Source organism: Asparagus officinalis, chromosome 1 (assembly GCF_001876935.1).
Source record: "Asparagus officinalis chromosome 1, Aspof.V1, whole genome shotgun sequence".
In the NCBI taxonomy this organism is placed as follows: domain Eukaryota; kingdom Viridiplantae; phylum Streptophyta; class Magnoliopsida; order Asparagales; family Asparagaceae; genus Asparagus; species Asparagus officinalis.
The window spans coordinates 80,809,599-80,835,692 of record NC_033794.1 but is presented as its reverse complement, the minus strand read 5'-3'; the positions used below and the strand labels follow the sequence as shown (position 1 = coordinate 80,835,692).

At 35.2% G+C, this 26,094-nt stretch overlaps 1 protein-coding gene across 1 annotated transcript in view; it reads right to left on the bottom strand.

The window, feature by feature from the left end:
* The window catches only part of LOC109836468 (HEAT repeat-containing protein 5B), a 50,885-nt gene that overhangs the window by 14,332 nt on the left and 10,459 nt on the right, over positions 1 to 26,094 (bottom strand). Inside the window, exons 11-31 of the mRNA XM_020404369.1 lie at positions 24,314 to 24,382; positions 21,177 to 21,302; positions 18,981 to 19,084; positions 18,558 to 18,690; positions 18,353 to 18,459; positions 16,692 to 16,808; positions 16,417 to 16,584; positions 16,154 to 16,240; positions 15,857 to 15,950; positions 13,728 to 13,796; positions 13,525 to 13,647; positions 13,363 to 13,431; positions 11,241 to 11,345; positions 8,771 to 8,859; positions 8,073 to 8,229; positions 7,503 to 7,652; positions 7,111 to 7,160; positions 6,868 to 6,967; positions 6,726 to 6,782; positions 3,694 to 3,761; positions 2,312 to 2,405 (exon numbers count right to left, since the gene is read on the bottom strand). Of these exons, the coding sequence (XP_020259958.1) occupies positions 2,312 to 2,405; positions 3,694 to 3,761; positions 6,726 to 6,782; positions 6,868 to 6,967; positions 7,111 to 7,160; positions 7,503 to 7,652; positions 8,073 to 8,229; positions 8,771 to 8,859; positions 11,241 to 11,345; positions 13,363 to 13,431; positions 13,525 to 13,647; positions 13,728 to 13,796; positions 15,857 to 15,950; positions 16,154 to 16,240; positions 16,417 to 16,584; positions 16,692 to 16,808; positions 18,353 to 18,459; positions 18,558 to 18,690; positions 18,981 to 19,084; positions 21,177 to 21,302; positions 24,314 to 24,382 (2,136 nt within the window). The remainder of the gene's footprint in view (positions 1 to 2,311; positions 2,406 to 3,693; positions 3,762 to 6,725; positions 6,783 to 6,867; positions 6,968 to 7,110; positions 7,161 to 7,502; positions 7,653 to 8,072; positions 8,230 to 8,770; positions 8,860 to 11,240; positions 11,346 to 13,362; positions 13,432 to 13,524; positions 13,648 to 13,727; positions 13,797 to 15,856; positions 15,951 to 16,153; positions 16,241 to 16,416; positions 16,585 to 16,691; positions 16,809 to 18,352; positions 18,460 to 18,557; positions 18,691 to 18,980; positions 19,085 to 21,176; positions 21,303 to 24,313; positions 24,383 to 26,094) is intronic.

Below are 26,094 nucleotides of genomic sequence, written 5' to 3'. Positions count from 1 at the left end.
GCAATTAAGTAGTTTTGCAAATTTATAATTCTTGGGGACTTGAATTAAAGTGGGATACTATATCAATAGCAACAGAAGCACAGGATAGCATGCAGAGTTTGAGTTGTCTCTTTTATTTCCCTTTCCATTCTTTGGCTTGCGGTTCTCTTCAAAGCCTAGTTATCCAATTTTACATATCTTTCCTTACTTTTCATGCAATATCTCTTCATAGCTATTAGTTCCGCATTTCTTATTCATTTCTAGTTCATTATTTGTTGGTTATGGAAATGAATTGGTATCAAGTTGCACCATTCACGGCTGATTTGGATCGAGGCTCGCATCAGAGACCACATTCACATGGTTGCACATGAGTTAGATAATTGAATGAGCGGATAAGTAGTGACCACCTCACTACCAAGTACCAAGCATATCCATTATTCTCATATATAGATTGCTTTAACTAGATGCATTATACTTGCATTGTTTTCTTAACATATTAACCCTCTAAAACGTCCATCCTCCAAAATTTCCTCTCCAAATGGATGCATTTTCTAATTCACATCCCAGGTGAGATTGGGAAATTAAGCTACTTCTCACTCTTAATGCTAGAGAACCAAAGTGTAATATTATCTTTATGTTCTATTAAAATGACTAGTAAATTTTAAAAATGACTAATTTATCCAGATTTTCTTATCTAATCCAGTCAACTTGCAGTCTTAACACTAATCCAGAAACTACGTAGTTAAATCTTCTCTTTTGGATCCAGATCTGAGCCAGCTATGGACCAGAGAGAGGGAGGGAGAGTGTTGGTGAGGATTGAGAGAATAGGGCATCAGGGACAAGAAATTTGGGTGCACTCTATACCTCTGAAGCACGGATTCGCCCCTGGAGGCCACGAATCCGTGTCCGACTCGAATCGGACACGGATTCGTCATGACACGTGCACGACACGTGTCGGACACGGTCAAAGGAGCTCAGACACTGGTCAACGGTCAAATTAGGCTCGGACACTAGTCAACGGTCAAATTAGGCTCAGACACAGTAAAAGGAGCTCAGACACGGCTCGGAATCGCCGAAGGCCGATTCATTCAGGTTGCGGGTTACGGGTTTGATTGTTAAAATCCAACCCGAACCGTTCGATTAAAAAACTCATCCTTATTTCTTAAATCTCCCGTTCGATTCGATCTTCAGCTTACTCAAACGAAAGAAAAAAAGAAAAAACCCTAACCCTAACCCTAATCCTCTCTCTCAATCTCTCAGCTCACTCCCGTTCGATTCGATCACCTCCAATGTTCCGACCCGATCCCGCTGACCGCTCCGCTGTTCCGACCCGATCCCGACGACCGACTCCTCCTTCCTTTGACTCCTCAAGTCCACCCTCCATTCCTCCTCCCCGTCTAGCACAATCATCACCACTGTCATCATCATCTCCGGTTTTTGAGTTCGAGCAGCAGCCTAGCGTCATATTATTATCATAAATCTGATAGAGAAAGTTATAAATAATATATTTTAGATTGTTATTTTATGATATATTCATATTTTAGATTGTTAGTTGAATTTTATTAATTTTTCTATATATAATAATAATTTAAAAAAAAATTACTTGCTATATCCCTGTATCCTATTTTTTTAGATTTTGCCGTATTCCGTATCCGTGTCCATGTCGTATCCGTGTCTCGTATCCGTATCCGTGCGTCATAGCTCTATACATTGCCCACTTGGCATTACAATCCTGTCCTTCTGTTTCTTTGTACTCTGCCTATAAACATGTCTTGTTTCATTTTGAGAATGGTTTACAAGGTGTTAACTTTTAACATACCAGCTATGCTCTAATTTAAAATAATAAAACACAAAAAATACAAAGCATACTACTCCAACGTGCTGGCTTCTTACACTACAGAAGTTAACCAGCCATTCAGGTTGCTTATTAATTCTAAAGAAGGCTGGCCTGCAGTCCTGATTGGTTAGATACCAGAAAGGTTTCCCATTTCTATGTTACATTGTTGTCGAGACTTTAGAACGGGAGGAAACAGATGAAAAATATGTTGTAGCTACGATCACACTGCACAGTAAAGTTTAAAGAAGGCTGGCCTGCAGTCCTGATTGGTTGGCTATTTTTCCCACTTCTAAAGAAGACTGGCCTGCAGTTTTGATTGGTTAGCTACCAGAAAGGTTTCCCATTTCTATGTTACATTGATGTCAGGACTTCAGAACGGGAGGCAACAGATGAAAAATATGTAGCAGCTAAAGATCACACTGCACAATAAAGTTGAAAATATGACAATAAATGAATGATGCTGGTTGTAAAGAAGTTGAATTAGAAAGTAAATACCAAGTTGTGAAAGATAGCCAACCAACGTGATGGGCATGAAGGACACGATGTATAAAGCAATCGAGTAATTGTTGAGCGGACTAGACTTCCAATCCTACCAGACAAAAAGATAAAACATGAGTAATGATTGGTGAAGCAACATCCTTATCATTTTTAATTATTTCACAGAGTAGAATCCTAAGAGAATAACCATTCTACAGGAGAAAATCTTGTAAAAACTATCACTATATTATGAATATACTAACATCTCAACATCAAGTAACACAGTGAACAAATAACTACCTGAAGAACTAGGGAAAAGAAGTGTCAAATCAGGCACGTCAAAAATAGAAGTAATTGAGAGGATGGACACCACGATTTGGATTAAATAAAACAAACGTCTTGGTCAATACGCCACCATGATTGATTCGACACTATATAGCGCATGAAGTAACTAAACAGGTTTAAACAGATTTGCAGAAACAGAAATTAATCAAGAACGTAAGTCTCAATGTATAAATATAAATAAAGTACATTGTATGGTGGTACCGTGGTAGTTATTAAAATGTACTGAAATAAACCACTCAAAGAAGTATCCTAAAGTATCGAAGGATGATGCTCAATGGCAAGAAAAGAAAAAACAGAACGAAGTCCTGACCCGAGAATACATTAACAATTATAGATTTGTGTGATTGCAAAATAATAATGAGAAAGAAGATAAACACACAGAAGAACTTCTTGCATTTTCAACGAAGGGTTGTAAATATAGGTTTATCTTTGCTAAGACACTGAACAAAAATACAATTGTCATTAGAACGCAGTGGCATACTTTGCAGCTAAATAAACAGGTCCTCCGCTAGATCTGTATCAATGATAGCCAGAATGTCTGTATAATGCAAACTCATTCACATTTGAAATATATTAAGGTTGTATTGAGACTCGAACTTAAATATAAAAGAAAAATAAACTAGAGAAACTGAAAAGATGACGCAATTGCACCCAATATCACAGTTGATAGAAGAAAAATAATTTCTTAACAAAATACACAGTGCAAGACAGAAATCTACACTATGTCATAGGAGAGGTCTTTTCATGTCTTCCATGATTGACGAACAACATACATTTATCTAAGTATTTATATCTTAGTAACTTAAGCATATTGGATCAATCATTTTCATCAACATTGATTTTCCAGTGTCGATAAGACAAACAATAAAGATTATATTGTTGTTTCTTAAATATTGCTAAAATACTATATCAATAGGAAAGCAGGTTATCCAAAGGCATTTTTCCTGCATACTTATGTTAGTTAAATAAAATTCATAAATATACATAAGCAAAATGTCATCAAAGGAAAACAAACATGCAAAATATAAATCTACGACATTCAGAAAGTGGCATACTCCGAATCAGTTTCCTCATTAAGCATACTGAACAAGTTTTCTTCAATTTTCTCATCGACCATTGCAACCTGAGAAGAAACAGTTATTTCCACATTAGTGAGAAAAAATGAACTACCAACTTTCTAAAGTGAAATATCTCTCTGCCTTAGGCAGCCAAAAGAACTGAGGTTGATCAATTCGTTAAAGGAATGCAAATAATAAAGAGAATTCAGACAGCCAAAAGAGAAAATAAACTTAAATAAGGACTGATTCAGATATCCGGGAATTGGACCTTGCTTTGAGCCCTAGAATGTTAAATTAACTAAAAATATTTGCTCGTTCTGGCAAGCCTTCAATTTTCAATTTTGGTGACACGCAAAGATCATTTACTATGTTAAGACTCCTGGATATATTTGCCTTTAACTAAAATTTTAAAAATAATCAGCATATATGTGGCATGATCCAGGACTATGTACCAGTACCCGACACTTTTGGACACTCCATGAATATAGGCATACATTTATTCATATGTGTACTCACTTATACAATACACTTTTTAATTCAAAACACTCATCATACACTTCTTGAACAAAGATAAGGCTCCTTTCAGCCCATATTCAGTTCTAAGCTATAATTTCAATGGGTCGTTTGCATGTCTAGTTCAGAACTATGCTTTCATCCCGTGTGTTTTAGTCAATTTCCCCATGCCCTAACTTCTACAAATTTTTTGTGTCCATACCCGTACCCGTACAGTAGCCATACCTTTATCCATGCAATTTAGATTCGGAATATACAGGTGAAGCTACAATAACTTCATGAATTTATTACCAAAGTATTACCACTTATTTCAAGCAATTTCTTATGACAAATTAATAGAAAGAACAAACGGCAATCACTAAGCTGTATGTTGCATGGATACTTCGATCAAGGAGATACCAGTATCAGTTGTGTATCTGGCACTTGGACGTGATACATGATGGATACATGTAGGACACTCCTATGACTTCTCTATCTTCTTAACAAAGAACTATGATGTTTCTTTTAACTTTGATTAATATAACTTATGATCTTTACATTAGCTATACTGTTTCTCCAACCATTATAGCCTTATAAACGTACTTATGACAGATAAAAACGATTAATATTTAATATGACACAAAATTTCTTATCCCACAATGCCTTAGTATTCCGAATTATGAGGTTTTTCCATATCCATGTACCTGTATCATGTTGTATCCATATCCTGTACCTGTACGCATGCAACTTAGACAGAGCTCCTACTGCAATGAAGCAAGGGAACCGGATGCAAAGTTTCTTAAATTTGAATTTTCATATAATTTATGTGCTTATGATGTTTGGAGAATCATATAGTGCTACCATCATTGTGTTCCAATAAGATGTCACATCTGTAAAACAAGTCACGTATAGAGATAAAAATGGTAGTACAAATGCAAGCAGTGTCTACATCATCAGACTGGGTCACGAGTCTGCACTATCTCAATAATTAAAAATATTCTAGAAGGTATGTCATGCAAGTTAAAGTTATGGCTTAAAACAAGCCGAAATCAAACTGTGATACAAATTAAAATCCACACATCAAAGTTTTAGGTTAATCAATCAGGCATGATCAAACAAGCAGTTCAAAAATATGTTTCTGTCTGGACGAAAGTCAGACAGACGTATAAGGATTGTGCATCTCAGTGTAGAAAATAGCGCGTTCCGTAGCGCAAAATAGCGCATAGCGTAACGTAGCACTGCCCTACCGCCACATAGCGTTGGAAAATAGCGCACGGACAATATAACGTGCGCTATTTTAGCCATAGCGTACGCTATGTAACGCGTCGTCGTGGCGCTTTGTAGTTTAAGTTATATTGTTCAATGGCTGGGATTGCTTTTTAAATGATTCAACGGTTGTGATTGAGTTTAAGTGGGTGGAGCCCACTTTTCATAAGTTAAATTCAAGCCTAAAAACCTAAAGGGCTTGCTGCCGTTGCCTCCAAAGCCTCCAGATCAAAAAAAAAAACTCATTTCCTCGGATTCTTCCATCTTCTTCTTCGGTTCTTCCTTCAACTCATTTTGTAGGACGACTCATTTTGTAGGATTTATTAAAACTTATGACTTAGAAATGCTTGTTTTGTTAAAACGTCTATGATTGGGTTTCGAACTTGAAGTATTTTATGCTTTTGGATTGATTGTTAAGGCAAACATGGTTGATTTTGTTGTGAAATTGTGATGATATATCGATTTGTCATAGTATTTTTATGATGATATGTTTGAAAATTGCCATGATTATTCATATTTATTGATTTTGAATGTAATGTATCTATAAAATATTTAAATAATAATAAATTATTGAACCTACGTTAAGAGTTACGCTATTTTACGTTTTACGTTAACCGGAGGTAAGCGTTACGCTATGCGTTATCGCTATTTTCAACATTGGTGCATCTTTTGTAGCATACTTTAACCACAACCTCTGTTTAGTATGGAACATTCGTTAGTGTAGAAAGCTCTGAATTTTGCAGTCTCTAGGTTCAACGCAAAGACTTAAAAAGGAACTTGGGCTCCTGTGCATTTGTTCACCAATTACCATGTAAAAGTAGGACAAGTGTGATGATAATAAAAATAATAGTGAACTAATATCAAGCAGTACGTATGATGTCGAGTGCAATAATAAGGACAAATATATGTGCTATAACCAATACATTTCATGAGTAGTATTAAGTACTTTGCACTTCGCATGCTTCTGGCTTTTTAGACAAGATACATATTTCTTGCTGCTGATGCGTTACAAATTTTGGTGAATTTTACTACTAGCGAAGCTGAGGAAATAAACTGCCTGCCATGCTACACAAACATTAGAACGTATTACCAACCAATGACAATAAGGATCTTCACATTGTGGCAAGCTCTAAACAACAATATTTCACAGGCAGCCTGAATCACATAGTTCCTAGCAATGGTTTCATAAACTCAAGTTCAAGATTACATGTAAACTAAGTACTATATCAGTTTCATTATAAATATAAACACAAATTTCAAATAATTCTTACCGGATCTTTTTCGATTAGATGGCGCAAAGTTGAAACAGCCAGATATCTAAGACTAGGCTGTGGCAAAACATATTAGCTTGTTTTGAAATAAGTATGAAATCCAGCAAAAAAAAATACACCAACTAACAGCTATTATGGTTACCTGTTTAGAAGAGAGCGTTGGGAGAAGACTTTGAACATGAGAATGCACAGAAACAGCTTGTGGAGCAAAAAGAACAAGTTGTTGAGTGAACCTAACAGACCTGCAATTTTGATAATTATTTTATCAACAATATTCTACCTCTCTTGAAACAAGTTTCAGATATTAAGTCTCATATTCTCTCCTTTTAGCCTAACCGAGCCCCCAAAAACAGAGAAGAAAAGTATGTCCAAGCTAGAAACGTACTCAAGAAGAGTCGATGTCTCCTGGCAAGAGCTTATTTCTGCAATAGCAGACTGTAAAAAAGAAATGTCAACAAGAAGCAATATAATCTGAAAGAATGATGAGAATTGCAGCCTTTACCTCCCTTCAAGGTACAAAAGTACATGGATGAAAACAAAGCAAAGAACATCCTAGGAGCTCACCTATCATCATACCACTCTCACTAGCTAGACTTACCTACAGCTCTTACAATTGCTCCTCCCACAAATCTATAATTAGCTTTTCAGATCATGATAATTACCGTATTCCAATACCTCCTCACAAACAATGTGAACTAGCCGCTCTTGGGCCCAATACAAAGTGGATAGCACAATATGAAAGGAGGAACTTCAAATTTAATTAAATCATAACCGAACCTTGCAACGGGAAAAAAAGGTACTTCCTGGAGCAAGCTCAGGGCCAAGAACAGCTACTATGGCATTTATTAGACAGCCTAACTCCTGCCGAAGATCAGACAAACCATTCTCCTCTGACAAAAGAATTTCCATGGCAAGGGAGAGTGTGGCCTACATACCAAAGCATTTCATGACTGTAAATGCACATATAGATTCTATTGAAATATTATATATCAATGAAAACCGACACAAAAAAAAACAAATAATTGTTATAGAAGCATCGAAAAACCAGGGTTTCTTTTTTTTGGGTAATAGCCAAATCTATATTGTTCTTTTGCATAAATGTTCTAACTACCTTTTATTTATTTTTTATGTTCTACAAGTGTATGTGATACCATACATACAAAATAAAAATCTTGGTTAACAAAAGATCACAGCTCTAACTATTTAACTGATAAGAGTTAAATAGGAGTCAACAAGGAAAAAAAAAGAAGGTTTGAAGAAAGATTCAGATCTCATGACAAAAAATATTACTACAGAAGTCTATGAGAGAAAATAATAAAGGCAATTACCCAAACTACAATTATTTACCTGAACTTGGGAAACATATGACAAACCAGCAGCTTCAATAGTCAAAAGAAGAGCATGCAGAGCCCACAACTGTAGACCAGGATTTGAACTCTTAGCAAGCAAAGAAATTGAACTTACAGTTGCTGGTACCAATGTAGATAATGCCATTCCTCCTGCACTGTGTGCCAAATGGAAAATATCAATTCTTTTAATGCATCATAAACAAGATATAAAGGTCAAGTTCAAGTTATCAAACCTTAAACACTAAATAAACTGACAAAATGTTATGACAGGAATTTTAAGGAATTTCTGGTTCGTCAGACAGGAATATAACTCTAAGGAAACAATAAGCAATTAATTTATCCCTCAAACTAATTGGACTGTTTGATTATTGTCAGATACCATGCTCATTTTGAAATGCTAAAATATGATTGACATATTTGTATGAAAAAAGGGTTTCTTTTTTCTTTTGAAAAAAGGGTTTCTTTTTTCTTTTGACTTCTAAAATAACATAGAGCTTATAACGACAGAAGGAAAGTTTTTCAAACCACCTAATCACATTTTAATACCAACTGAAGTCTGTAAATTATACTGCTCATTCGTAAAGGGTCTGCCATGAACTTTCCAAAAACTGATCTTAGGAATTTAATCCCATCTAGAACATGAGAAAATAGAGTTCATCTACGCATTCAACAACATTTTACATTATCAATGTTTACCTGCAATGAATGCAACCCAATGAAAGTGCAATAGATCCAATGCAGCTTGGGTCTGTTGCTGAACCAAGCTCTCCAAGAAGACTTCGTGTCTGATTAAGAAAAGCAAACAATGGTATTACAGCAAACAAGAGAAAATCATTGAACTTTCCTTTCATTGGCTGTGCAATGAGAATTAAGTATTCAACTATATTCACACTTAACTTATATCATACATAAAATCATAAATGAGTGAAAATTGATTTCCAAATTACTTGGGAGTTAGGAGGAAACATAGTCCACAAAACAAGAAGAAAGCATAGAACAACTTTCTTTTGATTGGATACATTATGAGAACTTAGTATCCAGCTATCTGCATACAGCATGTTTAACACATGTGTTACTTCAATAACATAAGGACAGTGAAGAATGATTTCAAAAATGCTATTCCATAATGGGAGGAAATGTTAGTGAAGCTTATTCAGAGGCAAAAGAAGATGGCATGAGAAAGGACATAAAGAACCATATAAAAATACAGGAACAAACAGTTCGAGAGAATCAGATAGATCGTGCTAGAAACTAAAATAATTCTTCAGTGAGGATAAGCTTGAAACATATACAGTCGTCATAATCATTGGTGGGGAGAGAGACGGTAAGAAGTTCCTCCAAACATTCCAATGCAAAGGATAAAGCCTCTTTTGGTATGTGGAGTAAGGATCATTAGCAGATCGTTTTTTATCTACAACAAACTGAAAATTCTTCCAAAAGTAATTTCAAAGGATAACTGATAACATTATAAATGGACACTAGAAGTATATCTTAAAGAACTTTGTATTAGAAGCAATTAAGAAAGATATGATAGTGGTTAACAAAACTGAATGGATGAATAAGGTAAATCGAACTGACCTAAAAAAATTTGAGATAGAGGCTTAGTTGTTGTCGTTGTAGGCAAGTTCACAGAAAGCGCTAGGCGGCCTAGGCGTTGGACCCGACACCTAGAGCCTAAGAGTCTAGGCGGGAGACTAGGCAGGGCCTAGGTGTTTTCCTATTTTTTTAAGTTTTTAATTATAATTACTGATAGTAAATGTCAATGTTATAGAAAGCTCAGGCACTGGACTAAAACTAAGTGAATTTCTTAAGTGGTGGAGGATGTTTTGTTCAAGGTCGGAAAAGGTAGAGGAGGTGTTCATAGTTGGAGTTTTAAGAAGGTTGGAGTATGTGGAGGCTGCAATGGAGAAAATCATGATCAATGCCTAAATGGTGCAGTCCATGTAGGCAGACCACGCTCCCTAGGCGTACAACCTAACTACCGCCTAGGCGCTAGGTAGGCAGCAAATGTACTACGTAAGCCTAGGCGTACGCCTAGGCGGGCTACACGGAGGCTTTTTAAAACATTGGTTGTAGGAATTGATTACAACTGAAAGTCAGGAATTAGATCTTTTTTACTCTCTCATGGATAAAAGAAAAACCTTGTCTCTTTGCGTCGGCCCTTCAAACCCCCGTATTTTAGTTTTTGTTTGATGATCATTGCCAAACCCAAGGTTTTCGTCAAATTACTCATTACAATCAAATAAATAGCATGTGAGTATGAGCTCGAGAAGAACATTACATCCAGTGATGGGTAAAACTAGCAAGTTTTCAATTAAAATAATACTAAAGGATTTAAAAGAGAAAAACAAGTACAAGGTATTTATGTTAGAACTCAACTGCAGATTCTGGTCTCACCATAAAAAATAAGATAAACTATTTTAAGTGCAATTAGTTGATCATAAATAAACATATAGAGGTAGGATGAGAACAGCATCGAGTAAGTGACTAATATTTGATGAATTAAAAAGTAGTAAAAACATTTATACTCTCTGAATTAACTACGGAACGGAACTTGATAAAAGATAATGATAAAACACGTAAGATCATAGGAAGGAAGGTAGGGAAGAGTAGATAACAATAGACAACCCTTAGCAATGACCAAGATATTAGAATTAGGCTATATGCGGAATTTATACTGAATGGATTCAATGAAGAAATAAGATTCAGGATAGAACAGCCAAAGATATTTGAGCAGACCCATAAAAAACAGAGAAACAAGAAAGAATAAGAAGAAGAAGAAGATACAGATAAAGAAATAAGCTTACAAGAATAAATGGAGACATAGATGAGGAATACCAGAAGCTGGAATCAATTAAGAGAGTAAAGTAGGATATAACAGCAAAGCAGAAAATGATTTGATGATAAAACAGATTACAGAAATTACTAATTAGGATGCAAGTACGAGATCCAGATTAGCTTGAAATTGTTTTGTCATTTATATTTGCGAAATGTACATATTAGCTGAGCGGCAATTACTTAGGTGGTTTCAAATAACAAATAAATGTAGTCGACAGTATAAACTAGTTGAATTAGTTACTCCCAGTATTCATAACAAATAAGATTACAACTAAAGCTAATAGGAAGTAGTGAAAGTTGACAGGACTGAATGACAAAGGACACAAACCATTCTTGCTGTGAAAATATCATTGCCAAGACGAGCTAATAAACCGAGACCCTCAGAAGAGGCTCTTCTTTGTGCAGGACAAGTATCTCCATCTGCTAGAATACTCTGTCAATTAACACATTTAATATATTACATATTGGATAAATAAAAATGATAATATTTCCATAAGGATTTGGAGCCCAGTCCAAAAACAAAGTTTAACAATTCATCTGAAATATATACTCCATTAATATTGATCTACATCGTTAAAGTATCTTAAACCAAGAAATTGAATATTAGCCAAGTTTTTCATCCATTAACAAGCCGGATGAATGATCTAGATAGATAATTGGCTTTGTTAAAGGTCCACTACAGTGACTACACTACACTAAAACTCTAAAGTTGCGTTAAGGTTATACTATGATGATATGATTGCTAAAGATTGAATCACGGAGGATTTGGCTCCAAATCCTTCAGAAAGTATTCAAGTTATCTCAATATACACAATGGAGTGCTCATAGTTATGGCAATTATAATTTCATTATTATAGACATCATAAGAAACAGAATTGCCTCCTCATTTGTGCAGGATACATCGTATGAACCTTATTGTAATTATGTTAAGCTGCTCGCTTCCATCCTGATGGATATCCTCTCCTTTCTAAACACCTTTACCCTCTCCTTTCTTAACACGTCCATATCTCAACTTCCCAATTGTCATTATCACAGCCATACAAAAACATTGAGAAGTTTGAGGTTTGGCATAAGCAAGATTTGAAACTGGCAAACAATTTAATTTTTAACAGTTCAAGCTATGACCTCAGTCACATGTACTCTTGCAGACTTTACTGTTTATTTCAATGTATAAAGTAACCTTGAAAACTTTCTTATCTTCTGATATTTATTTTGTCCAGTTTGATCCACAAATGAGGTCATAAAAAAACTGTGATAACTGGGCAAAGAGGTGAACTATTTTGCCAGATAAATTAAAAATTTATTAAACTGTTCTAAGACTTCTTGTGGTTGCAATTTTCCTACATTGTTACATGCTATCAATAGAGTGTGAAACCGGCCTGACAATTATACAGAATCTGTAGCATGCAGCATGCAAGGGGGTTCTATAGATAAGGTGTGGTTTTCATAGTACTAGCTTCCTTTCAAACCCAATCCTGCAACTCATCCATCTAAAACTCTCCATTTTGCTGTAAACAAGCATGTCTTTTCTACACTTTTTCTCTCCTCAACCGCCAGCAAGAAATAGGAAATAGAGGCATCTAGGGAGAGTATCATCTGAATGATAGCAAAGTAAAGCAAGCATTCTTCTTGAAGAACATTCATGGCTGTTGATATTGTAGAGGGTAATGCTATTTATTTTGTCCAGTTTAATCCACAAATGAGGTCATTAAAAAACTGTGATAACTGGGCAAAGAGGTGAACTATTTTGCCAGATAAATAAAAAGATTATTAAACTGCTCTAAGAATTGTTGTGGTTGCAATTTTCCTACATTGTTACACGCTAGCATTAGAGTGTGAAACCGGCCTGACATTTATACAGAATCCTTAGCATGCAAGGGCATTCTAAAGATAACGTGTGGTTTTCATAGTACTAGCTTCCTTTCAAATGCAATGCTGCAACACATCCATCTCGAACTCTTCATTTCGCTGTAAACAAGCATGTCTTTTCCACCCTTTTTCTCTCCTCAACCGCCAGAAAGAAATAGGTAATAGAGGTATCTAGGGAGAGTATCATCTGAATGATAGCAAAGTAAAGCAAGCATGCTTCTTGATAAACATTCATGGCTGTTGAGATTGTAGAAGGTAATGCCATATATTGGAACAATCATTGAAGAATTATACCATTAACTATTGGGATGAAGATAGGAGCTTGATTTCATCTTAAAATTCTCGTAGTACAGAATATAATTAAAGGAAAAATAAAAAAATAAAAAACTATTCTGCTATTGGCCTCTTAAAGAAAGGTGATCTTTACAAATAAACATAAAACACAAACCGGTGCGTGAAAAGACATTAAGCGGAGATAACATGTGTTGAACAGAAACAATAAGAAAATGTAAGAGCAAAAAAATGAGGAGAGAAACAGGATTAAATCAAATGACCAATAAATATAGAAGAATGATGTCCACCTGGAAAATAGACTGAATAGAGCTCAAGATTTCAGCTCCTAGTGTTTGAGGGCGCAAAACAAGCAGAGCCTATGAAAGGTGTAAATATGAAAGAAATAAAATAAGCAACACCAACATCCCATTCATTTAGTTAAAGCACTACAGATAGATATAGACTAACACCTTCAAGCCAGCCAGGAGAGCAACACATGCATTAGTAATACTAGCCGCATGATAAGGTAGCTTCTTTCCAGTCTTAAGGCATTGATCAATTTTGTTAAGTAGACTGATCATGCCACTTCTATCCTGGATACAAGTAAATATCACTAACACATTGGAAACCCAAATATCTTACAAACAAAATATCATCTGAATTAAGGATGCACCTCAGTTGCAAATATAGTACCAAAGCACAGGAGCTTCTGATTGATCAAAAGTTTGCTTACAGGATCCGGCTTCACAAGATCAGTAAAAACTAAATTTCATCAGAGAAAAAGAGAACAACAAAAAAAGAAGAAAAGAACAGATGAAACTACACATTACATAGTTAAGTAATATGCCACATAAAAACAATATAAACAGGTCTACATGCTTCTCATCAGAAAGTTGGCAGAAACCCCTTCACCAATAATTTGCACCAAAAGCTTTCGCAAGATGCGGCAGAAAGACCCGAGTAAAGCATGTTTTTGGAAACCAAAAGGAAAAAAGTATTAAATAAATAAATTAACAACCTTCCCATGGACACGCACCTTGGTGGCTACCAAACTATTTTTCACTACTTTCTTGTGATTAAATTGAAACATATCTTGTGCCTTAGAAACATATGATTTCCAATAGTAAATATAATCATCTTTTCTTTTTCATTAAAATCAACTTAGTCTAAAATGGCAAGGATTGCTCACTGCTTGCATGAGCTACTTGATGACCAACAATGTATGTTCACCAGACAAATTGACCCATGCGAATGTCTACCATCTGCTCCTACCAGAATTTTTGAAACACTTGCAAAATATGGCTCTAAAGCTTTACAGGAAGAAACAAATGCTGATGATGCTGAGTGCACATACACGAGTGGCAACCAGACACCTTCACTGACAAGAGGTTTTTCTTAACTCAGTGGATTGTTTTCTTCTTCTTTTCTTTCTGTGTGTCCGTGGCAAGGTTTTATTTTATATTTTTATTTATTATTCATTCATTTGGTGGAGGGTAGAGTTCAAGATATTCACGTTGGTTTTTCATTATTTAATATGAAAAGGTTTCAGGCCTACAGTGACATTCTGTCGCATTTTTTCACTAGGCCAGCCCTAGCTGGAGAAATTTTTTATTTGATAACTTTCTTCTAATGGTTCCGAGCCAGAATCAGATCTGAAGGTCTAAACTGCCAAAAATATAATTGCTATGGGCTGGCCTTGAGGCCCAAGCCCAGATCAGATTTGAAATTGATTTTCTGGCATACAGTGAGCCGGACTGAATATAAAATTCAGTTTTGTTTTGATCCAGTTCGATTGCCTGGTTCTGTTTGGTTCCAGTCAGCTAAATTCTTGTTCAGTTAGGATGAAGCAAATACTCACCACTAGCAAATGCGAATTGACTGTAATACAACTAAAACCATAGAAATCATAAACTCAGCTGCTTAGCACTATCAGTCAGTATACTAATGGTCACTTTCATGATACATGTCAAATTCTCATCTTGAAGTTCTACCGAACTTCAATCCTTACAAATTTCTGGCTTGAATATCTCAGATAGATGTTTTCAAATTCCAATACATGGCCCAAAAGGCTCTGTAATTGCAGAAAACAAATCCAACTAATGCAGACCAGAGAAAATCAAGCACAAAACAAGAAACTTAAGACTCTTTTTTGGAAATTAGATCAACGGATCAGTCTGGGAATGGCAACTATATGATAAACAAGAGAAAACAAAACTTAAAAGGAAGAAAAAGCAAATACGAATCCTCGAGGAGAGAGCCTTCTTTGAGTAGACCAAAATTGGAAATACACCCCAACTTCACTTTTCCTTGCATATCAAGAGGTGGTTCCATTCCCCTTGAGCTTGCAATGTTAAAGAGGAGCTTCACACAAGCACTAACACTATAGGATCAGTTCTATATCAATTTTGACATCTTACTTCATGTTCTCGGTCTATTTCAAAACATCTTGACATTTCAATAAACCCAGAATCATGTATGACCCAACAACCTCATATGAAATGCACAAACATGGTGTAATTAACAAATAATACATCAATAAAAAGATGTATCAAATAAATTATGAGAAAACAAGATACATTTGGAACCATCATGGAAAAGAATATCAACATAAAGTAAATATTTGAAAATGAAAATTCATTGATGGAATCTACATAAACAAGTCACATGAATTATAAAAATGAACAAAAGAAAAGGTTCAAAGGAAATTGAAGAAAGCGCCCACACATAAAAATATAAACACATACGTGCTTATATGCATGTACGTATGGGTCATTGTGCATGTAAGCATGGAACTCTCATTACCTGAGGAAAACTACTAGGTTCATCCTCCCATACACAGGGCACAAGTCCATCTTTACCACCATCAAAAGCTCGAAGTTCATCCTCAAACCAATCCCTGACATAGACAAAAGGTTAAAATAAAGAATATATGAATTCTCAAGCAACCTAGCATCCTCACATACATGCTATACTATGTAAAGATTAATATAAACAAATCACTATAGCTATATATACTTTGATACCAGGTACATTGAGAGACAGCATGATTTTCCCAAGTTAGACGCGTATAAGATTGCATGCACAAAAAACAGAAGTTACCTTCCAGGTATCCAAGGACCCAGACATGCATCTCGCTTATCCAATAAGAACCTCAAGCACGAACTCTCTTCACTTCCAGAAGGATCACTTCATATTTGCAAACCAGACAGTAGAACAGGTGAAAAAAGAAAAAAGAAAAAAAGAAACTTCTAAGATATGACAATTATATGAAATGTAAAGAATAAGAGTTTCAAGATCATCTGAGAAGCAAACTGATGATGTCATGTCAGAAATTATTTATAGATGAAAAAAAATCCTATTACCTGAATGGTACACTGCATATATGCATAAGCTGAGAATGTTCAGTTTTATATGCCATTGGGTCAGAAACTGACTGATAAGCAATCAATGTTTTGACGGTGAACAGATCCAATGCAGGCCTTATATTTTGCAAGGGCTTGGACGATAAAGATGATATGTAAGACAGAGCACTGTTTGCAATTATACAATATAGAGAACATTATGTTTTGAGCTTTAATACTGAAAACTAAACCACTGCAAGAAAATCAAAAAAGACCAATAGAAAAGATGAGTTCACCTGCTAAGGTATGCCAGCACTGGTTGAAGCAAGACTACACCATTTTTAGCAGCCGCATTTGGACAGACGAAGCTTTTAATAAAAGCAGTAAGAGCCTCTATTGCAGCTGTCATAACACTAAAAAGATAGAACAAAGAATTGTAGTAAATATTTAATAGACGATAGGTCAATGATATCGGCACAGAAAACACAAATGAAAGCAAACAAAATGAGTATGGTAAAAGTTTCAGTCACCATTGCATATCAACCATTCTATACTGGTTTCTAAAGAAAGCAATCCAAAGTGCAATAATTTTGCCCAATACCAGTACCTTAACGAAAACATTAAAGATAACTGCACTACAAGCACAGTCCAACCAAATTCTCAGAGAAATAAAGAGAATGAAAAGCAAGAAAGGGGAGTAAAAAAAAACAATACTTTTGCAGTACAAGCAGTTTAGGGTATTGCCATTGAGTCACTACCAATCACATATGAGTACATCAAATAACGAGTAACAAGGAGGGGGATAAAAGAACACTAAAAAGCACATCAACAAGAACATTTTACTCAAATAAAAATTATATATATTACAATTTTATAAACAGTAACTGAAACTCAATAAGTAACACAGAAACAATAGACTGAACAAAATCACATATGCAATCATGTTTTAAAACCTTGCAAATAGCACTACTATATGTGGTATTAGTGCTCATAAACCGTATTGTACAAGTGACCATGCAAGTCACGCAGTAAACCCGCAATTTTGCCAGAGAGAAAACATTCATCTTTATTATTGTGAGTGCTATGATCATGTAATTGTTGACTCCTCATTTTGTACAAAATCATGTAAGTTTGTTGGGCTGTCATCCTCATCAAGATGAACGCCTAAACATAATTGCTTCAGTATGTGCGTATAGGTCTCTGTTTAGATCACCCTAGAGGAGCTGTAAGTTTAAAGTGATTTCCTAAAGACACCCTACATTCATCTTTATCTCACTATCTTTTCTCCCTCTTCCTTTCGTATTTGAATAAATGCCATAGCAGGCTTTCTGGGATCATTAACAGTACAATCCACTGAGCTCAGGCCCATGGCTTTTGTAATGATCTACTTGAATGTTTGTTCTGTGACCAACGAGGCCCTACTGCATAGGTCCACATATAGGTACCACCTTATGTACGAGTGAAATACTTGCGTCCAAGGAAAGCTCAAGTAGACAACTCCTGGATAACATATTGTGTGGATACTTTATAGGGTGCCCTATCTGACACTCGTAACACTTGTCCGACATACCTCAGGAAATAACACTTTCTAAGTATATCAGTTGAAAAAAAATTTGTTCAAGGAAGGTATTGAAATGCATATATATTTCTTTACGACAGATGACTAATCACCATCGCAAAGAAGAAAATTTTCTAAAAATATACATTCTACATAAGAAAGAGTAGCAAAAGTTTTACTTAAATTGATTTTATCCATACAGGAAATCGATATAACAGTCATTGATGATTCTAGATCAGTGTAGAGGACACGGAGTTTATAGTGTCTGTCAAAAGATTCACTTTTGCATGATAACCATTGAAGCATACAACAAAAAAAGAAATCAAATTGATTTACAACATAAAAAACTAATGCATAGCTTCAAGAAATATCCAATATGGAAATAGGAAGTCAACTTACCGCATTTCCAAGATCAAATCCTGATTTTTCCTAATATAAGACTCATGATTTCCCAGAAAAGGTTCTGCCCAAAGTAAAAGAATATCAAAGACTTGGTCTTGAAGCTCCTGCGTATATTTTAAAGGAAAAAGAGGGGAAAGGGTCATGAAGAAGAAAGAATAGGTAGACGGTAGTCAACTTAAATGACTCGAAATAGCAACCACACCTCTTTTGGCATAGAGCTAATAAGAGATGCCAAAAGAACCCATCCTGCTTCCTTTTCCACAGTTGCTGCCACAGGACTGCGACTAGATTCAGTCAGCATCCTTTTTGAAACTTCAAGGACTGATTTAGGAAGCCTGTAGATGATAGTATATCAGTCTTTTAGAAACAATTCTGATTGAAAGATCATGCAAATTAATAACTCAAAAGTTGGTGTTAATGTAATCTATGTAAATATATTCTTAAGCAACACAAGTCAGAAAATAGGAAAACCAGGATTAACAAAATATTAAAAAAATTATCAAAAAGATGGCAAAGCACAAGGATCCGAGAAATAAGGAAAACAATAAAAGAATTACAAACTTCAGTTCAACAGTAAATAGTTGACTTCAACAGTATACAGTTTAAAAAACTGAAAGATATTTACCTCGCAGGATAACCAAGTAATAGTTTTGGTGAGATAAAGACCAGGGCAGCTAGAGCAGTTGCTTGTCCATGTAAAGCATCAAGCTCAAGACTTAAATCATTTCCCTGTGATTTAACAGAAAGAAAACTAACATAAAGCCCTGACAGTAATTCTAAAGCATATTTGATATGTGCAAAATATGAATAGAGTGAAAATATTCAAGCAAACAGAGTAACCTTTTCTCAGACATAAAGAACAATAACAACAGCTTGTTCAATACATGCATTTCAGAAAAATGTATCGAAGATATCAAATGTAAATTTCTAAGATAGGGTATCATATATCAGAATCATAAGAGAAGTTATATGTAAATTTCTGTGCCTACTTAAGGTGAAGCAAACAAATAGATGACGTCTTTGACTAGTGACTACTCTGGGCACCAAAGCTTTTTTACCTACTTCTTTTGTTCTTCTGCGTAACAAGCTTGGCAACATTGAGATATATGCTCCACCTTAAAAGGAAATGTTTGATGTTGCTAAATGTTTAAGTTATTTAGGTACTTGGGTAATTGGTCCAATATCTATACCTGCTTATGTAACCCTCCTACTCTCTATTTAAGAGAAAGAGAGATCACGGTTAGATGGATTAATAACTTTGCCTTGTTTCTATCTCTACAAAGTTATTCTGCCTTTTTCTTTCATCATCAACGTAATTTGAGAATTAAACATTTCCATGTCAAACCATTGCAACTAAATAGGTTGCAACAAACCGTTGTGAAGTTTTTGAATCCCTACCAAAAGAGCGTAGTTAGCAAGACCAAGTCAGTAGGCTTGAACATCTGAATAGATGTCAATGTCCACTGGCTCTCGTACGTGGTAACTGTTAAGTAGTTTTAATGAACAAATTTGAATCATTAGCACTATCTCTAACATCCGTATTTGTTTCTCTTCGAATTTATAAATGTTTTATGTAAGAAGACGGGTTAGATGTAAGAGTAAAAAGTGGGTTGGTCCACTATGTCAAAAAGCCATTGCTTACAATTCACATCTTTAGTTACTACTGAAAACAGCTGTGTCACACATCGCCATCTCTCGACAACTTCAAACACTGCCTTGTACCCTTCATACATCACTGTCAGATGATACATCCATTTTAAATACTATGTGCTTCAGCATCACAGGGCTTGGAGAGACCAATCTTATGGTTCCTACCAATTTAGGGCCTCAGATATCTCCCTAGCAACAACAAGGTCAACTAGTTGTGATAAGCAAAACAGAAGTGCAGAAATTATAATTTCATCTACCTGACATCTAAGAGCAATGCAGAACAAAGTGGACAATACAATAACTGAAGACAAGGATGGAGCCAATGGAAGAGTAGTTCATCGTATTCTAACTGCATAACAGTGGAGAGCTAACCCCAATATACCCTCAAATACAATTACGGAAAGTCAACCTCAACTATGTTGAATCAAGGTTACAAGCTATGAAGCACAAAATTTTACCTTATCTGTTAAGATAGAAAATTGTGGTGATGCTTCCTCTAGTTATTCTCAAAACATATAGGGAACTACCATGTCCTCACTCCTGAAGTCAATGTCACATCTCAAATAAAACTTTTAGTCTGTATTTAGAATTATAGTTGTTAACTTAATAGAGAGATAACTCAGAGCTGATAATTGAAGCCATAGAATAATCAGGATGACACTGTCGTATTTTGTCCTTGTTCTAAGGGAAGAAAAATAGAATGATGGGTATCTTTCAACTCTCAATTTAAAATATATTACATACAACCACAAAAAATAATATAAAATGGATACACATTTTGATGATCGTACGACAAATATTAACCATCAAACACATTTCTTCATGTTCTTCCAAGAAAGCTTCTAATTAAAATTAAAGAACGCAGCTTGCTAAATAATCAACTCTACTCTAAATTGTGAAAGGGCTGTAATGAAAATACAAATATGAATGAAAGATGCTCCCGTTAGAATTATAGCTTGAGTTTAAGATGGCTACATCCTATTGTAGCTTATTTCACGTATTTTGGGAAGATGATTAACTTTGGTATCACAAACAAATTTTTGAACAAATCAACAAGAAAGAAATTTTATCATGTCCACAAAAAGAATACACAATGAAGAAATCCGAAGGGAGAGGAAAAATCAAATAAGCACACTAATTTCTGAACTTAAGAGTTATCATGTAAATCTACCTTTCCACTTGCTGTACTTTCTCTCAGTGCATGTAATGTTGTCATGCCATAGGAAATCAAACCGCCGACACAAGTAGGATCAACCTCAGCCAATGCACGCAAAGCTAAAGCAGCCTCCGTACGTACCTGTGTAAACAACATATGAAAATTTTACAAAAAAGAGAATTATGAACTACCCAAAGAGCCCACAATAACAAAATCATACATCATATAAATTTATTAACAGAAATAACGAAGTTTTGCCAATCGGCTAATCAAAAGGCATTCGTAGTGAAAAGTAAAAACCCTTCAAACAGTAGAAGACAAGTACAAACAGAATATAACAAATATAATTCATCTATGAATCCCTTTTCTTTATCAGGAGCATGTTCAAACTTACTTTTTCTGCTTATCCCCTAAATATAATATTTTTTCCTGAAAAGATTAAAAAAACTCCACTTTCACATGTAACATTAATTGATTCCAGTGATTCCACTAACCATACTTATATTGATTTCCCATTTGGAAGTACAGCAACAGAAATAGGAGTGAAAGAAAAATGAAATGGCATTACAGATCTACAACTACAAAAGGCTTTTGCTGGACTGGCTCCCACTTATCATTTCTAAAGATATGTAAGATAAGCAGTAAACTTTGCAACAAAACATTAAGAACGAAAAATATAACAACAAACAGAAAAAGGGAGATGCTCCCAGTTGTCCAACTCCCACCAATATATATTTATTTTATTTACCGCCTAAATAAAAATGGCACTGAATATTGAAAAGGTCCTTACATTTATTTGTGCTCATAGTGGAGACGTATGAAACTGAGGTCTCCAAACAATCAAAACATTCATTAATCTGTTCATGAGAAAGAACCAAGAGACCTTGAATAAATATGTTCTTGAACACTCTCTTAAACCAAAGGTGGAGGTTCTAGCACAAAACTCAAGATCATCTTTTTAGATTATATGCATCCAAAAATGCTTATGATTAAAAAAGATGCACAATTGTCTGAGTTAGTGTTATCAATGCACAATGACAGGAGCAAAGTCCCTTTATAAACACATGTGCAAGGCGCAACGGGATGCACGCATCCGAGTTAAGGGAGGTGATGCGAGGCGCACACCACACACATTAATTTTCAAGATAGATAATCAAGCATGAAAGAACATGTTTATGAATTTTTCACCAAAAAATATGTCAAAATAAATAAAATCTACTACCAAATAAAAAAGGTCTTAATTCACAATGCTAACACAGTCAATATGATTGTAAAATTTATATTTTTCTATATCAAGGGTGCATTTGGTAAACTCTTAAAACTGGGTCAGGACTTAACCTGACCCAATTTTGGATTTGCTTTTCATTGGCAAAAACTAGGCTAGCTCTAGCTTAGTTTTTCTTAGGCCAAAAGGAGGCTGTAAAACTAGTTTAGTGTTGGATTAAGGGGGTGGTGTTCCAACACAAACTGGTTTATAGCAAAACTGGGCTAGGGTTAAACTTAGTCCAGTTTTTGGGTGCTTGCCAAACACACCCCAAAAGTCAAATCAAGGTTAATCAAGAAGCAAAATCAAATAGTAAATAAGAACAAGTTAAGATTCTCAATCGAGCTAGTAAAATGGCCTAACGAGGGCTTTTTTCTCAAATTGGATTATCCGGTATAAAGGCCCGATTGAAATATTAAAGAACAAAAGAATATGAGGCTATGCCTTACATTCGCCCTGTGCAAAGAGCCCTCACAAATGGTGCTTGGAAGGAGAAAAAAGGTAGCACCGCATCATATGCAGAGCACTTCACCAATGCTCCGCGTCACAGGGCGCATGAGGCGCAATGAGGTGCGCGCCTTTGATAAAACTAGTTCTAATTAGCCAACTTTATACAGATAGATTATTTTTTAAATAAGGAAAGAGCTAAAACTTGTACCACATACAGTCAATACCGACATTGCAGGGGCGGAGCCATATTAGGGCTAAAAGGGTCCACCTTGAAATTATTAAAAGAAAAACAAGGAATAAGATTATCTGGCAAATATTTATTTCCTATGGGGTAAATGCATAGGATGCCTAACTCCATTAAACCTCCTATCTAGGTCTCACCTCTTTGAGTGAGTCTTGCGGGTCGCGAGTCATGAGTCGCGACTGTGAGAGGAACCCAAAAGACCAAAACCATAATGCTCGCTTCAACATCTCCTCGCATCTTTGCACTTCTACCCTATAAAGTCCTCGCCTCTTTAGTCTTATTCGCCCTCAACCCTTGGCTACATGGCAAGAAGTCTTGCTCTCCCGCACCCCAACCACCCTCCAAAAAAAAACTCTTCTTCTCGCTCGACCCTCGGCCCAAGACTCCAATGGGCCAAGAGGAGTAGAATCAGTTCTTCTCCTTTTTTCACTGCCCAATTAAACAAGGTCAATCCAATTTTCCCTTTTCTTGCAGTAATTTCTTTTTATCTAGCTTTTTCTTGTCTAGTCTGTAATTATTTCTAATGCAACTTTAGTAATGTAATGATGAACTTCATACAAATTAACCCTATGAATTACTAAGCTAAAGCTAAAACTGCAAAACATATTAATTTCTAGTTAATGCAAATGATCTGGTGAAGAATGCACTGGTTGTTGTTTTCTCTTTGGGGTGGATGTACTAAGACGAAGATGTCAAGAAACAGTTTCAAGAAATGAAGGCTAGATGTCATGGAAAAGACATTTTGCACTATTGATGAGAATAATGTCCTAAAATGTTTCAAGATATAAAGGCAAGAGGAATGCTCTTATAAACATTATATTCTAATTGGTATGATTTTCAAAATCTTGTTATGAAATGATGTTTAGATGCTAATCAATTGTGCAAAAAACTTATATCTTAAGTACTTAATTTTTTTTGAACCCGAGCCAATGACACTGGAACTTAGTCTGGTATAAGGCAATAATCAATAAGGTTAAGCAATAGTTACTAAATTAACCAATAACTATTAATCGGGAATACAGGACCCTTTAGCAGCCATCAAAATAGGATGTTTTACAAGTTTGATAATAGTATCATAATTCATAAGAGCACTTAACATTACCTCTTTACAAGATTTATATTTGCAACAGGAAAAAAATTACAATCAAAAAATACCAAAATAAACAGGACAAATAGGTGTGATTAAGACTTTACATGCAACGAAGAATGAGACATTGCTGCAACCAGTGTGCTATCAAGGATGTCTCTGAATTCCACTGGAACCTGCAAAATTCAAATGCACAAACTGAGCGTAGATGAATATACAAAAATAAATGAATATTAATGTCGACGACACTGATTAACCTTTCACTGAAACAAATATCAACCAACTGATCAGATACCAAAAATATGCAAGATCTTTAGTTTCTACAACAAGCTATTAACTTATCAAGCAACCTTATCAAAGATGCTACAAGCAATGTGTTCATACATGTTCACGACAATCATCATCGATGTCATCATCTCTACCATAATTTTGTTGTTGTTAGCTTAAGATAGAAAAACTGGCTTCTCCAAGCTGCAATCTTGGGCTTGTTATAAGTTTAACTGAGTGCTCTGAAAGTGGCAACCAAACATCCAATCTTGCTGAAAAGCACCTACTCTCTATGATAGTGTTAAACAGTTCATTAGCAACCACAAACACCTCGTAAAAGAAAGGTCAGGAAAATTGCACTCATCTTAAGAGTTAGGAGGGCAAATGGAATCATGGGTCCAAATTGGGCCAAAGGACCAAATTGGAATCACCTGTTTACATTGTTAAACTGCAATTGTTCACGCTTTGAAACAAAATGTGTTAGTCACTGCTAAATCGGCATAGTATTTACATGCACAAAAAGTATCTAAATTGTATTAACAACAAGGTTTGAAGTATCAGCCTTACCCTATGTATCAACCATACGCATGGAATTTTAAGCATGCAGTAGATCCAACTGGAAGTGGTGAGATCGCAGATATTGGCTAAATAATGATAAACAAGGTTTTAAATATCGGATATCGGGGAAATATCGGATGGTTAAAATTCATATCAGATTGCGGATATCGGGAAAATATCGGGGATATGTGGTAAATATCGGAATGCCATAATGAATGTTTGCATACATAGTATAATGCATTAAAATGTAATCTCAACATATGTAATGAAATTTAGGCATACAAAATATGAATAGTATATGTTTAGGATCACTAATCAACCTTCTAAAACAAACAAAAGTGCAAAGCAACGTTGCAACATTCGATCTGCTTTTTTTAGGGCAAAATGTCATTTGATATAATGGGAAAATCTTGATATCTCGCCCAAAAAATCCAAACACGGTATATTATTTTGGAACAAGCTATATAAAAAAGATATATTAGTCCACATATCGGCTAATATATCGGCTAATATATCGGCCATATTGGGGATTTATCACTCAAAATAGCCAAAAAACGGTAAAGGATATTTAAAGACCATATCGGTTGCGGCAAGCCCTGTAAAAGGATATATCGGGGGATATATCGGGCCATGTCGGGGATATTTAAAACAATGATGATAAATACATGCTTCCTAGGATAATAACCATCACTACATGCTTACAGGGCTGATAATAACTAACGTGAAGAGATCTAATATTTGAAGTAACAAAAACTGACTGGATAGTATTACAATGGCGGACACAAGAAGAAATCAATGATTAAAGAAAAACTTGTGACTAAACTAATCCATGTACCAATAATTATATTTTGAACTGCTGAAACAATTGAAACTCCAAATAATGATAACAACAAGGGAGAACTGAAACCACAAAGTTTGGTTTGTGCATTACCTCAAACAGCAGATAAATAATATTAAATTGTTCTCCTATTACTTTCAGTCAGCCTCATGGCTCCTAAGCCAGTAAGTACCATTAAGCTTATACATGCTTGCAACTTACAAGTTAGAACTTCAGAATTACAAA